This window comes from Rhinoderma darwinii, chromosome 2, assembly GCF_050947455.1.
Source record: "Rhinoderma darwinii isolate aRhiDar2 chromosome 2, aRhiDar2.hap1, whole genome shotgun sequence".
NCBI lineage: Eukaryota > Metazoa > Chordata > Amphibia > Anura > Rhinodermatidae > Rhinoderma > Rhinoderma darwinii.
Window position 1 is genome coordinate 376,283,905 of NC_134688.1, and position 16,243 is coordinate 376,300,147.

A 16,243-nucleotide genomic window follows, 5' to 3' on the forward strand; every position below is an offset into this window, starting at 1 on the left:
GACAACGGATTGTAAAAAAAACTTCCTTGTTGCCTAGCGAGTAGCGAAAGCTCTCATAAGAACTGTGTGCTAGGCAGTAATGCTCCACTGATGAAGACTAGTGATAAACTACAATTTTATAGTTTGTCGCGGATATTCATTATACTGAAAATTTTTGTAATGATTGGTCAGAAATTAGCAATTAGTAATGATAACTGGTCAATGTAAACACACCCTAAGAAGCAGGAAGCTCTGGGCACATTTGGAGGTTACTGACAATTATGTCTGTTCACACATTAATTGGACCTGTCATGTTCAAATGTCCCCCGAATGCCTCAAAATGTCCCCGAACAGATTACCAGATTAGTGTCAACTGTATTAATACGCTGTCAGCCATTTAAATGGAGAAACATTTTAAGGTTACAGTGTGTACGAATAACTAAAGACTGTAGGTCACTAGTGCTTGTTGAATGATTTGCCTTGGGTAGCAATATACAAGTTGTATTGCAAAAGGTGACAAGCCAAGGAGTAATGCTTTGGTCTATGTGCCACTCCAAGGTGCTACTTTAGAAGGGCATTTTATGTGACATCAGTAGGTCATTAATCATTAGCTGACATTTGGTAATTTTTTTAATAAAACAACAAGTATAAGATAATCTTCTATACTTATATATATTTTTATGCCTCCTCATGTGCCTACCTTACGGTGTAATATGAATAGAATATATATGAATATAACATAGCAAATAACATGCCAATCAAAAGGCTTGTCACCTTGGCAATAGCTCTCTTGAGGATCGTATGCTAGGTGTAAATGTAAAGGTGGCATTTACATTTACCAATCGTACCAGGATAACAGTGATTTTTCTGGTGGCATGATCTAAAAAGATCAACGATAAAGAATGGATTATTTATAGTTGATCTTCTCTTAAACTAGCCAAAAAACTAGAGCCATCTATTGACAGCGTGCCTTTATCATTTCCTTTATTTCCACATTTTAAGTCTGGTGTAAATATTTGAAGGTTCAGGCGATTTGGGATCTTTACGTCAAGTATCCTTATCTGCAGAGGTAATTCTCTCTACAGTAGTAAGCCTGAGGTTAAATGACTCCATGAGATAAAGTACAAGATAATCTAAATCGAGACATTGTAGTGTGTTCAGAAAAGCTCTTGGCAACATTTCCTTGACCTCTACTTGTGTGCTAGAGTTTCTGCACAGGTCAGAATCAGGTAGTAATGGGCTGAAAACCTAAAGACTCTGTTTTGTAGGAACAGTCAACAGTAAACCCCAATAAGGCAGGGATCAACGACAAAGTAAAATAAATCCTGCTTTATATGTCATATGTTATAGGTCTATATAACTATAGAGTAATATGGAGCTGGCTGGCAGATAAACATAGGACCAGCACCTTACAAGGTCGAAATAACGTGTTCTCATATTAAAACAAAGAAAAAGTTCAAGGATTTATTTCTCCAGTCTGGGGCTAGTACGAGCAGCCATATACTAGTGTTCTCACTTCATATAAAATTTAAGATGTTGTCCTAGAGAGTGAAGTATTGACCAGCAATTCCCAAATAGGGTAATGCAACATACATTGTTCTTAATTCTTTTGCTGGGATCAGAATGAACAACCGATACAACCAGAGCCGGAGTAACCTATCGACACAGTGGGGCCGATTTACTATTCAGCTTGAGACAGAATTCTGGTGTACATGCCTTGCGCCACATTTATAGTTTTAGACACTTTTTTGGCGCGCTTGACAAGGGGGTGTAGCTTCACATGAAAAGGGTGTGGTCTGTCAAAATGGCCATGGCTTGAAATAGTGACACTGTGTGCCAAATATGCATCAAAAGTTTGGCGCAAAAAACTGGCACAAACTAAGCCAACTAAAAAGGTGGAATAAGAAGCAAAAGTGTCTAGCAAGATGCACGAAATTGATCATGCAGCATGGCACCATTTTAATAAATTTGGCACATTTTCTGACTGCCATGTCTAAGGTTACATGGTCTAAAACTTAGGGTCCTCCTACTCGAGTGCCGATCAACGAGACAGATTGTTGATCGGCGCTCATTTGCTCCTGTCGCAAATAGCTATGTATGAGGAAGAGCGCTCGAAACTCTGATTACTCTTCCCCATACATTACACCTGGAGATGTGCTGCCGACAACGATAATATTTTACTTTTTTAAAACGATACGACCAGCAGATGATCGAGCGTTTGCTCGTTCTTTTGCTGATCGCTGCCCTGTTTACACAGGGCAATTATCGGCAACGAGCGTTCTGTGAACGCTTGTCTGCCCGATAATTGCAAATTTGAAACATTTACATATGAATACACAGAACAGTGTGCATCGATCTTTAAATGACATGTATTCAGATGTAAATTAGACACTCCTAATGTTGTGGGAATGAGAGGAGCACACCTAGGGACGGCTTAAGAAAAGTGCACATCAATGTTCTGCTAAATATTTTAGGACCATACATGACTCGAGGTGGTGCTTACCTGATGCGAAGAGCCTAAAGCACCTTGCAATCTGAGGCTCCCGAGATGTAAATCCTGTACTGCCGGACAAAAACTATTACTCCTCCATAAACAAGCACATTGGATTTGGCTACGTGTGCATGATTATTGCCATAGGAGCGGAGGATAAGCAGCTACCAGTTACACATCTCCCCAAAAAACACAAAGGATCAGGAAAATGGAGTTGGGTTGCCCCCATACACATTAGATTGCCAGGAGTACTCGTCAAAATCGGGAGGATCCTTTAACAATTAGCTAATTTGAATGGTCAGAAATAATTGACCTAGTTATAGACATTAGATAAGATCTATTAGGCCTGGAGACAGTCCCACTAGATTTGCCATCAAGGGAATTAAGGATCTAACACATTGGATTTTAGCCTATTGCTTTATTTTAAAATCCCTATGTCTTAGGACTTAGTTCAATAATGTTGTTATTGAGGTTACCAGCAGAATCACTGAAAACTGTGTATACTAAATGAATACATGAAAGGCAATGATTCTTCCACTCCTTGCATTTCAAAGCAATACATCTTGTTGTACTAAATTCATTACTGAGATATGAAACACAAAAAGACAAGAAAGGCCTTGTCATTTCATACAATTTGTGTGTACAATATACAAGCGACAACTACAACAATAAAAATCAGACCGAAAATAACCACTGACTTTTTTCTGACCTTCAAATATCCCATTTTGATTTTTCATCCTTCATTAAACTTTCTCTTGAAGTGGGACATTTCTCAAACAGATACTTACCGAGACAATAAAACCATCTTGGCTCTGGTAATCGTAAATCCCGATTCTATAATTGCTTCAATGATTGAACCCATTTTTGGAACAGCATCAGGTTTGATCATAGCCAAAGTGCTGAGGAATAAGAGACAAAGATTAGGAAAAACTTTTACCACATGGACAATGACAGAGGACTTAAATATAGGTGAAAATGTACATAAAAACCGCAAAACTGTCAACATCATAAGTAGAATATTATGTCTTTCACTGCAAATAAAATCAATGTTTATTTTATTCCAACATTGCTATATGCAAAAGCTACCAATAGCATCCAAACTATCTCACTTTTCAGTACTCAGGATCATCTTTATTAACGTTATCCTTTAGAGGGCATATTTCCCCGAGACAAACACAATGAACTTAGAAAATCTATAAGGCTACATTCAAATCCCGTTTTTGGTATACGTTCAGCGTGTGCCTTAGAAATTTTCCATAAATATGGAGGATACATTTCCAAAGATTTGCTGTTGTTGATTATGCTGGCAATTCAATTATCACACTGTAAAGGGAAGTGTTTTACACTATTGATAGACCTAGATCTATCTATCTATCTATTTATTGTTACGTCCCACTGGCCAGCAGCTGCAGGACTGTATCTTCATGTCTGTGTCTCTCTCCTCAGAGACACCAACACACACGGCTGAAGCGCTCTCTCGTGTCTCTTAAAGGGCCAGCGCACGTACCTGTCTAAAGTTTCCCAACCAACCCAGTAACACCCTGGACGTTAAAAAGGGCTCTGCCCTTCTTCTCCCTGCCTGAGCATTGTTAGTCTTCCTGTGTTCGTCTATGCAATTGGTCCCTTAATTGGATCCTGCTCCCAGTGTTCCCGTTTCCAGCTTCCTGTATTCTATTGCTGCGTTTATTTCCTGTTCCTAAGCCTATTCCTGGAGTCATGTACGCCGCATCTGCCACGCCAAGCATCACCCGTGCCATGTGTCTGCTACTCCGAGCATCTGCCTGAACATCCTCCCAGGTACTCTTGTCTGAGTGACTGTTATTGACTATTGTTTGGCCAGCTGCTACTCCGCTACGGCGGAGCGGTCTAGTGGGTCCACATACCCCATAGCCGTGACATCCATCTATGTCCCATGAGCCATAAGCTGTATAAACAGCCCTGGCCATGGGAAAATGCCTCAGGTAGAACGAGACAGGATGGCTGGCTCCAACCAGTTGTCTTGTATTTTTTAAAACCTGGAAGGAGCAGAGGATCTCATTTGACTTCTTGTCTCCTCCCCTCCAGGGTGGAAGCCATAAACAGTGGACACATCCTATGATGCATTCCCACGTCACAAGATGTTCCCACGGCCTGCCCCCCCCCCCCTCTGCACGTGCATGAGTTTGGCACAAAGATGTCATACAGGAGGAGTGCATGTACTGGGCTTAAATAATCCAGTGCTGGTGCGCTCCTCTAACGTCCTTACACTCTGACGGCCCCGGACATGGATATCTGTGTTCTCGGTGACATCTTCCTCCAGGGAGAAGCCGGCACTCACTTCCGGGTTCTTGGACTGTTTCCTGCAGGGCGCGCGCGCGCCGGCATGTGCACAGCCTTAAAGGGCCAGTACACGTCCAGCTGTCATCACTCAATAATTAGCCCTTACCTGAGCATTGTTGTATACCTAAGTTTGTCTTGCAAGTGGTCTACCAGTGCTTTCCAGTTCCCAGTGTTACCCGTTCCTGCACCCTGTATCCCGTGCTATCGTATCTACAGTGAGAGTCAAGTTGTGTCTTCCGCTGAATCTACATTGCCTCAGGTACATTGTTTTGTACCTAGTTGGCCAGCTGCTACCCCGCTAAACGGTACGGCCCAGTGGGTCCACACCCCGCGCCTTGACAGCTCCTCAGACCTACACTCCACCCCCCCACCTGAGGAGAAGCTTTATACCACCAAAGCAGGCCTACCGAACGTACTCCAGCACCACCAACCATTGAAGCCACTAATAAACTACAGGCCACAACATTAATCCCTGGAACAGAGCAGCGGTCTTCGTATAATTTTAACCCTCTGTCAGCAGCAACAGCAGGGCTGCTAGCTGAATTAACCCTTCCCTGCCATAACTACTCAAGCTGGTGCATTTCTCCCCAGCAGTAGCTTAATCCCTGCAGCTCCTTCTCACTGCATTTAACCCTATCCTACCCTAACACTACACAATAACAACCCTTTATTAACCCCCTTACTGCCATCCTATAACCCTAGCCCTCAGCCTACATCTATATCCCACAAACCCTATCCTATTGCATCTCCCTTCGCATAGCTCTACAGCCCCTTATTGTGTACAGATACAATTGAGAGCCCTTTACACCTGCCGATATTCGGCCACTGCAGATAGCGCCGATCAATGAGACATTGTTGATCGGCACTCGTTTGCTCCTGTCACACGGAGCTATGGATGGGGATGAGCGGTCGTTACTCCGATCGTTCGTCCCCATACATTATTTCACGTTGACAGTGCGTCTCCGTTTACACAGGGAGATATGCTGCCGACAACGATAATATTTCACTTTTTTTAAAACGATACGACCAGCAGATGATCGAGCATTTGCTTGTTTATCTGCTGATCGCTGCCCTGTTTACACAGGGCAATTATCGGGAAAGAGCGTTCTATAAACCCTTATCTGCCTGATAATCTCCCAGTGTAAAAGGGCCTTAACCCCTTCCCGACATTTGCCGTACATGTACGTCATGGAAAGCATTGACTTCCCGCATCTTGCCGTACATGTACGCCGAATGTTTGGGACCGGCTCAGAAGCTGAGCCGGTCCCAGCATCACCGGATCTCAGCTGTATCTTACAGCTGACATCCGGCTGTAACGGCGGGGACCGAAATTAGCTTCGATCCCCGCCATTAACCCCTTAAGTGCAGCGCTCAAACGCGATCGCTGCACTTAAGGTGTTTGCAGCTCATCGGAAACCCCAGTAATGCAATTGCCGGGGTTCCGGTGGCTGCAATGGCAACCGGAGGCCTAATACTGGCCTCCGGGTCTGTCTAGCACCGAAGCCGGTCAAGATCCGCACGGCGGCGGAGCCTGATCGGCTTCCGTAGCTGCCGGCAAGATGGCGCCGGGTCAGGAGCTGATCCGGCGTCATCAGCGGTGGAAGTCAGCTGTACTGTACAGCTGACATCCACCTGTAACGGCAGGAACCAGAGCTAGCTCCGATCCCTGCCGTTAACCCCTTCGATGCAGCAATCGAAAGCGATTGCTGCATCGTAGCGGTTACTAGCAGATCGCCAGCCCTGACAGGCAATCAGGACTGGCGACTGCTGTTATGGCAACAGGAGACACAATGGTCTCCTGCTCTGCCATTACGGAAGCAGATTTAGGCCCCGCCGGGAGGCGAAGCCTAATCGGCTTGCTGTCAGTGAATGACTGACAGATCTAATACATTGCACTACATAGGTAGTGCAATGTATTAGAAAAAAAAAAATCTGACCGTTGGACCTTCAAGTCCCCTAGTGGGACTTGAGAAAAAGTGTAAAAAAAAGTATAAAAAAGTGTAAAAAAGTGTAAAAAAAAAGTGCAAATAATAAAAGTTTGAAAACAATAAAAGTTTCAAGTAATCAAATAAAACAGAATCCCCCTTTTACTCTTATCAAGTCCTTTATTATTGAAAAATAATAATAAACCATATGTATTTGGTATCGCCGCGACCGTAACGACCTGAGGTATCAAAATATTATATTATTTATTGCACGCGGTGAAGAGCGTAAAAAAAACCGTAAAAAACGTTACCAGAGTTTCGGTTTTTTAGTCACTTTGCCCTACAAATGTTAGAATAAAAAGTGATCAAAAAGTCGCACGTATCCAAAAATGGTACCTATAAAAACTATAGCTCGTCCCGCAAAAAACAAGCCCTCATACACCTCCGTCGACAAAAAAATTAAAAAGTTATGGTTCTCACAACTTGGCGACAGAAAAAATACATTCTTTTTACAAAAGTAATTTTATTGTGCAAAAAGTTGTAAAACATAAAAAAGTCCTATAAATTAGGTATCGCCGGAATCGTACTGACCCGCAGAATAAAGTTAACATGTAGTTTATAATGCGTGGTGAACGCTGTATAAAAAAAACCGAAAAAAGCTGTGCCAGAATTGCGTTTTTTTGTTTACCTGGCATCCCAAAAAATAGGATAAAAGGTGATCAAAAAGTTGCATGTACCCCAAAATGGTACCAATAATAACTACAGCTCGTCCCGCAACAAACCAGCCCTCATACCGCTACGTCTATGAAAAATAAAATTAGTTATGGCTCCAATAAGTCAGGAAATAAAAAAATATGCAGTTGTGCCCGAGGGGAACATTTCTTCTGTTTGAAGAGGCGCTTTATCAAGGACCTAAAATTAGGGAACCAGGAAAGGGAGGGCCCAAACATATCCGCTGGAAGCGACGGTGCCCGTATTATACCAGGACAACACTTCCTAGCAAAATTCCCCAAACTACAAAGGCGGATCAAAGTGTGGATCAAAAGGGGGATAATAAAGGACGCCATATATCAGTGCGACACCGGCCTGTGCAGAAAGGATTGCTTCACAGCGTAACACACATCTATGGATTATTTTATTGTTTTTTTTACCACATTATTATACCACCTGACTATGCCACTTATATACTCCGCCCAGCTTACATATGCCCTACATTATAAACGGAAACACCAGTAAGACTCCAAACAAAACTACTACCAAGCAAAATCCACGCTCCAAAAGCCAAATGGCGTTTCCTCCCATCTGAACCCTACAGCGTGCCCAAACAGCAGTTTCCTTCCACATATATGGCACCGTCATACCCGGGAGAACCCTTTTAGCAATTTTTGGGGTGTGTGTCTCCAGTGGCACAAGCTGGGCACGACATATTTGCCACTGAATGGCATATCTAGGGAAAAATATAAATTTTTAATTTGCACCATCCACAGCGCATTCATTTATGGAAAAGACCTGTCGGGTGAAAATGCTCACTACACCCCTTAATAAATGCCTTGAGGGGTGCAGTTTCCATAATGGGGTCACTTCCCAGGGGTTTATTTTTATTATTTCACATCTGAGCCTCTGCAGTTGTGAACCAATACTTTGTAAATCGCCAAATTAGGCCTCAATTTTACATGGTACGCTTTCACTCCTGAGCCTGGTCGACTGTCCAGGCAAGAGATTAGGGCCACATGTAGGGTGTTTCTAAAACCAGGAAACCCAGCATAATAATTAGAGAGCTGTCTTGTTATGGTGGCACAAGCCGGGCACCACATATTGTCCACATATCTGTGGAAAAAATCCCATTTTCACTCTGCAACATCGAGTTCACACTAATTTCTACAAAACACCTGCAGGGTTAACATGCTCACTACACCCCTAGGTAAATGCATTGAGGGGTGTAGTTTCCAAAATTGGGTCACTTCTGAGGGGTTTCCACTGTTTTGGGCCCACAGGCGCCCAGAAACCAATCCAGCAACATCTGCACTCCAAATGGCGGTCCTTCCCTTCTGAGCCCTGCCGTGTGCCCAAACAGCAGTTTATGACCACATATGGGGTATTGCCGTACTCGGTAGAAATTGCTTTACAAATGTTGGGTTCTTTTTTTTCCTTTATTTGTTGCGAAAATGAAAAAATTTGCGCTAAAGCTACGTCTTATTGAAGAAAAAGGATTGTTTTTATTTTCACTGCCCAATTCTAATAAATTCTATGAAACATCTGTGGGGTCAAAATGCTCACTACGCCCCTAGATGAATTCCTCAAGAGGTGTAGTTTCCTAAATGGTGTCACTTTTTGGGCGTTTTCATTGTTTTTTCCCCTCAGGGGCTTTGCAAATGTGACATGGCCGCCGCAAACCATTCCTGCTCAATGTGATCTCCAAAAGCCAAATAGCGCTCTTTCCCTTCTAAGCCAAGCCGTGTCTCCAAACAGCCGTTTATTACCACATGTGGGGCATTGTTTTATTCGGGAGAAATTGCTTTACAAATTTTGTGGTGCTTTTTATCCTTCAGTCCTTGTGGAAATGAGTAAAAATAAGCTAAACCTACATTTTCTTTGAAAAATGGTTGATTTTTATTTTCAGGGCCTACTTCCAATAATTTCTGCAAAAAACCTGTTGGGTCAAAACGCTCACTATACCCCTAGATAATTTCCTCAATGGGTGTAGTTTCCTAAATGGGGTCACTTGTGGGGGGTTTCCACTGTTTTGTCCCCTCAGGGGCTTTGTAAATGTGACATGGCCTCCGCAAACCATTCCTGCTAAACTTGAGCTCCAAAAGCCAAATAGCGCGCTTTCCCTTCTCAGCCCTGCCGTGTCTCCAAACAACCGTTTATTACCACATGTGGGGTATTGTTTTACTCGGGAGAAATTGCTTTACAAATTTTGCGATGCTTTTTCTCCTTTAGTCCTTGTGGAAATGAGAAAAAAAAAATCGCTAAACCTACATTTTCTTTGAAGAAATGTTGATTTTAATTTTCACGGCCTACTTCCAATAATTTCTGTAAAAAACCTGTGCGGTCAAAATGCTCACTGTACCCCTAGATAATTTCCTTGAGGTGTGTAGTTTCCCAGATGGGGTCACTTTTGGGGGATTTTTACTGTTTTGGCACCACCGCAAGAGCCCTTCAAACCTGACATGGTGCCTAAAATTTATTCTAACAAAAATAAGGCCCGAAAATCCACTAGGTGTTCCTTTGCTTCTGAGGCCGGTGCTTCAGTCCAGTAGCACGCTACGGCCACATGTGGGATATTTCCTAAAACTGCAGAAACTGGGCAACAAATATTGAGTTGCATTTCTCTGGTAAAACCTTCTGTGTTATAAAAAAAATTGTACTAAAAAATTATTTCTGCAAAAAAATATGAAATTTGTAAATTTCACCTCTACTTTGCTTTAATTCCTGTGACATGTGTAAAGGGTTAAGACATTTTCTAAATGCCGTTTTGAATACTTTGAGGGGTGAAGTTTTTAAAATGGGGTGACTTTTTGGGGGTTTCTAATATATAAGGCCCTCAAAGCCACTTCACAACTGAACTGGCCCCTGTAAAAATGGCCTTTTGAAATTTTCTTGAAAATGTGAGAAATTGCTGCTAAAGTTCTAAGCCTTGTAACGTCATAGAAAAATAAAAGGATGTTCAAAAAACGATGCCAATCTAAAGTAGACATATGGGGGATGTTAATTAGCAACAATTTTGTGTGGTATAACTGCCTGTCTTACAAGCAGATACATTTAAATGGAGAAAAATGCTAATTTTTGCAATTTTTCGCTAAATTTTGGTGTTTTTCACAATTAAATACTGAACATATCGAGCAAATTTTGCCAGTAACTTAAAGTCCAATGTGTTACGAGAAAACAATCTCAGAATCGCTTGGATAGGTGAAAGCATTCCGGAGTTATTACCACATAAAGTGACACGTCAGATTTGAAAAATGAGGCTCGGTCAGGAAGGTCAAAAGTGGCTAAAGAGGGAAGGGGTTAAGAGCACAATGGGGTCATAGAAGTAAGCGTGAGTGAGTGTATTGTATTTTATATGTGTATTTAGGCACGTAGGAGGCTACTAGGATAGGATTGTAATATTTGGATGATTTATTGTACCACGAATAGTGCTAGTATACTTAATACATATTGATAGTTATTATATGTATTGAAGTACACTGATACTATACCGAGAATAGATATATTTTGTTTATACTGTGTTTTATAGCGGAGTGTGATTTTGTGTTAGTAATATTTATTATACAGGGTGGGCCATTTATATGGATACACCTAAATAAAATGGGAATGGTTGGTGATATTAACTTCCAGTTTATGGCACATTAGTATATGGGAGGAGGGAAACTTTTCAAGCTGGGTGTTGACCATGGCGGCCATTTTGAAGTCGGCCATTTTGTATCCAACTTTAGTTTTTTCAATGGGAAGAGGGTCATGTGACACATCAAACTTATCGAGAATTTCACAAGAAAAACAATGGTGTGCTTGGTTTTAACGTTACTTTATTCTTTCATGAGTTATTTACAAGCTTCTCTTTGTTTACAGCCATTGACATGAAGCAGAGGTTAACACGTGAGGAGCGGATAGAAATTGTGTTGATGTCTGGTGAACGCAGTACCTGGGTCATTGCAGCAGATTTCAATGCAAGACACCCTAAGAGACCACCCATCTCCCATGCTACAGTTTGCAAACTGCTTGCCAAGTTTCGTGAAACTGGTTCAGTGTTGGATTTGCCCAAATGTGGACGCATGAAAACTGTCACTAATGAAGAAACATCAGTGGCTGTCCTAGATTCATTCAGCAAGAGCCCACAGCGTAGCACTCGCCGCATGTCACTGGAGAGTGGCATCAGTCGAACATCCCTTCGGCGGATATTAGCTACTCACAAATGGCACCCTTACAAACTCCAGCTGCTGCAGCATCTCAACGAGGATGACCCAGATCGGCGCACTGAATTTGCAGAATGGGCAAAAACAAAAATTGGAACAGGACCCTCAGTTTACACAGAACATTTTGTTCAGTGATGAGGCAAACTTTTATGTGAATGGTGAAGTTAACAAACAAAACCACCGCTATTGGTCTGACACTAACCCACATTGGATAGATCCCTCAAAGACTGTTGGAACACAAAAATTTATGGTATGGTGTGGTATATGGGGTACAAAGATAGTGAGGCCATTCTTCATCAATGGAAACCTCAAGGCCACGGGATATCTGAAATTGCTACATGATGATGTGTTTCCCCCTTTATGCACTGAAGCTGGCACGTTCCCTGAGTTTTTCCAGCACCACCACATTATGGGTGTCAGGTCCGAGCATTCCTAGATGAACAGTTTTCTGGAAAGTGGATTGGTCGTCGTGGGCCAGTTGAATGGCCCCCTAGGTCTCCCGATCTGACCCCCTTAGACTTTTATCTTTGGGGTCATCTGAAGGCAATTGTCTATGCTGTGAAGATACGAGATGTGCAGCAACTGAAACTACGGATACTGGAAGCCTGTGCTAGCATTTCTTCTGCGGTGTTGCTATCAGTGTGTGAAGAGTGGGAGAAGAGGGTTGCATTGACAATCCAGCACAATGGGCAGCACTTTGAACACATTTTATAAGTGGTCAGAAACTTGTAAATAACTCATGAAAGAATAAAGTAACGTTAAAACCAAGCACTCCATTGTTTTTCTTGTGAAATTCTCGATAAGTTTGATGTGTCACATGACCCTCTTCCCATTGAAAAAACTAAAGTTGGATACAAAATGGCCGACTTCAAAATGGCAGCCATGGTCAACACCCAGCTTGAAAAGTTTCCCCCCTCCCATATACTAATGTGCCACAAACAGGAAGTTAATATCACCAACCATTCCCATTTTATTTAGGTGTATGCATATAAATGGCCCACCCTGTACACTTGTGTCGTAAATCACTGCGCACACACACTTAGCAAATGAGGCAAATAGAAAGCGTAATACAAAAAAAAAAAAAAAAAGGTATGGGAACTAGGCATAACCATAGCGACCCTAATAAAAAGTGGTAGTAATAGTGGGGAACACTAGCCCAGTGAACCCCATTAAATACCAACTCTATACAGATGCTAATCATTAAGATTGGTGGCTGACTAGGTGTTGTCCTCAGGGAGGGGAAAGAATTTAGGGACCGGGTTGGAAAAGGGACAGGTTCTTTTTTGTATTGTACATTTTTGGAAAAAGGTACAATAAAAAAATGTATCCGATTTAAAAAAAGAAACACTCTAAGATTTTTTTTTTCTGGGAAACACTAGGATTGGGCCCCTTATTTTATATATTTGCCCAATAGCACTTTCCTTATCAACATGGTGATTAAAGCCAGCATCGTGTTTTATCGTTATGGTTCGTCTATGAAAGATGTCATTTTTATTTAAATCTAATATTACTTGAAAAACATACCAACCGGTGATAATAAAACAATAAAAAAACGAGAAAAAATTGAAAGCCACATATTTAAATGGAGACAATGGAAAGTGTTACTGCGTAATAATGGAAAGCTTGGATAAAAAGTATAATCAAAATAGTTGGAATAAAGACTGGAGATAGCTTGTTTTATATATTCAGAGGAGCCATACAGTTATTAAAAATGCCCCTGCAAGAGACATAGCCGACTGACCAAGCTTGTTAGGAATGTGACAAACAAAAAATGATTGAAATAGTAAGCCAATTTTATCTTCTGATGCCGTATATGAACACAGGGGTTGAAAATGAAAATATTAAGACTCTCTATTTGCAAGAAACCCGAGAAAACTACCACTGGCAATGGGCATAATTAATGAGTAAAACATACTTCTCCTTTTTACTGCCAACCTTACGGCCAGTGTATTGGTCTCCATAGTCAACTAGATGAAGTTGACGCGAAAATACATTTATTTTATTTCCAACATAGAAGTCTTCTTTACGTAATGTGTCATACTTTGTTCGCCTCAGGAAGACGCGATGATTCTTTAGATCATACTGTGGAAATAAGAATACACCATTAGTTTTAAATACAAATTTCTATAGGTCCGGGGTGTGCATAAGGGGCATGAGCAGATCAAATCAGGAATCCCACATTGTGCGATTTGCACCAGCACAACCCTTGATCATTCTTGGTGCCCATGCCTTGTAAGAGAGAGGGGGTTGGGTCCCTTAGACTGGTTCCTAACTCCTTAGTTTGCCAACACTGAAGTGTTTGCCCTGCACAGGTTCAAACCACTATGAAAATTAGACAAATTTGACTTGGGCTCCTCATCTCCACAGGCCCCAGCCTGCTACATGGGTTGTCTCTACAGTACATTCTCCAATGAACAGAAAACAAAAAAAAAAAAAGTTATTTCTGGTTTACCAGTATATATTAAAGAGGATCAACCTGGACTGGTCACAAAGCCAAACAAAACCCATAACCATTAACAGAATAAAAAATATCCAGGTAAAATTAAACTACTGTATAGTTCATTGCAGAATGTGACGTCAGGTCTTTCCAGAAGCTTTATTTTACCAAATTCTTCTTCCTCTATTGTAGGATGTTCCCAAGAAAAACCAAGACCAGCTTCATCAGTCAATGATGGGATTTAGTTTGGATGCATGTGGACGGTGTGTTGTAAACACTATGATGGTAAAACCCCCATGGATGAGGAAGGCCCAACAAATGCAGGTGGTGACTCCATCCACACAGATTGAAACGGATCTACAATTAGACCTTCCATTGGGACATCATAATCTAAAAATCAAGCAAGCGTTGATACCCCAAAAAAAAGATGGCAGCTTAAGTATGCGAGAAATGGAGCAGGTGCCATAAAAAGCCAACCAGCATGAACCATTCTAGTGCGAATTGGAAAATAATAATAATAATAATAATTTTTCCCAGTTGGATGTAAAGAATTATCTTTGTATCTGGCTGTGAAGGAAGCCTTAAATATGTAGCAATTGCCTGAACAAAAAACGTGATCTTAAACACTTAGGCCTCATGTACACTACCGTATTAGTTTTGTGGTCCGCAAATCCACGGGTCTGTTGCGGTCCGTAGGAAAAAAACCTGTGTTGTGAATCCGTGTGTCATCCCGACTGACGGATCCACAACAATTCACCAGTATTGGTGAATCTGCAAATCCGGACAGTAAAATGACATGTCCTTCGTTTTTGCAATCCAGATTTGCAGCCCCCGCACCGATACGTGTAAATAATGGTCGTGTACATGGGTACACAATTTATCTGCAAAAATATGGATAAATTGCGGCGGCAAAAATACAATAGTGTGCACGAGGCCTTACATCTTGTATCTCCAACAATCTTCCAACTTATTACAAGAACATACAGCATCCATCAATTTTCTAGATCTCTTCCCACACTGAAATCTGAATATGAACCATCACAGTCATTCCCACCTTGAAAACCTCAGCTGCCACCATAACATTAACATTGTAATTAAAAAATGCCTTAATCCTCACAATAAAATGAAAACCCCCGAAACCTTGCTAGAATTCAGCATTTTGCAAATAACTAATAAAACCATCAGAATAAAATGAAGTCCAATATTCAGGTTTGTTAAAAATGTAAAATCTTATATTTCAACTTTTAGTCATAAATAAAAATATAAAGTTATTATAAAAATTCACAAAATTGGGCATGAACATGGATATGTGAATATGGATCAAGTATTATTTTAAAGAGCCATTAATTCCAGGGCACTGTATATAGGAAATACAGAAGGGTTTTAAATAGAACCCCTGACATGTTTTTAGACCCCTAAACCGCCACTATGCCGTTATACTGTATTGTAATAGTATTATAAAGATTCGCCCGTATAATCTGCCCGATGCTGTATTATGTAGAAAATAAACGTATAAGGCCCCATGCACACGACCGTGCCCGCAATCACGGCCCGCGATTGCGGGCACGGCCGGCCGCTGACTGACAGCCGCATTTTCGGGCCGTGCTCCCATACAAAGTATGGGAGCACGGCCCGCAAAATGCGAAAGAACGGACATGTTCCATAATTCCCGGAACATTTCCACGGCACTGACACCCTTCCGTAGTGCTACGGAAAGGTGTCAGTGTTCAATGAAAGTGAATGGGTCCGTTTTTGCACATTGTATGTAGACTTCTGTTTAAGAGTCATTTAGGCGGTGCCACTATCCCAAAGAGTCAGGCTGTCCGGTCCCTAAACACGCTCTTCCTGGCTAGAGTGACGTCCCACAGAAGCTGGCTTGTAATGACTTATCAGGGCCTGTGGTTCTTTAATCAAGCCAGGGAGGGCTTGCTTAGGGACCGGACTGCATGAGTAAGGCTTCGTTCACATCTGTGTTGGGGTCCCGTTCCGACGTTCCATCTGAGCTTTCCGTCATAACGAGACCCTGAACAGACACAAACGGAAACCATGGGCACCGGATCCGTCGCCATTGAAATCAATGGTGATGGAAACGGAAACCAGAGGTTTCCGTTTGTGTCAGTCAGGGCTGGGTTCCGACGGAACCCAGCCCTGACGCAGATGTGAACATAGCTTAGAT

General features: G+C 41.8%; 1 protein-coding gene across 5 annotated transcripts in view; it reads right to left on the bottom strand.

The window, feature by feature from the left end:
* The window catches only part of NME7 (NME/NM23 family member 7), a 129,010-nt gene that overhangs the window by 70,093 nt on the left and 42,674 nt on the right, over positions 1–16,243 (bottom strand). For all 5 annotated transcript variants that reach the window (XM_075853900.1, XM_075853902.1, XM_075853903.1 and 2 more), the window contains 2 exons: positions 13,546–13,712; positions 3,259–3,369 (listed from right to left, as the gene is read on the bottom strand). In XM_075853900.1, coding sequence (XP_075710015.1) covers positions 3,259–3,369; positions 13,546–13,712 — 278 coding nt within the window. The remainder of the gene's footprint in view (positions 1–3,258; positions 3,370–13,545; positions 13,713–16,243) is intronic.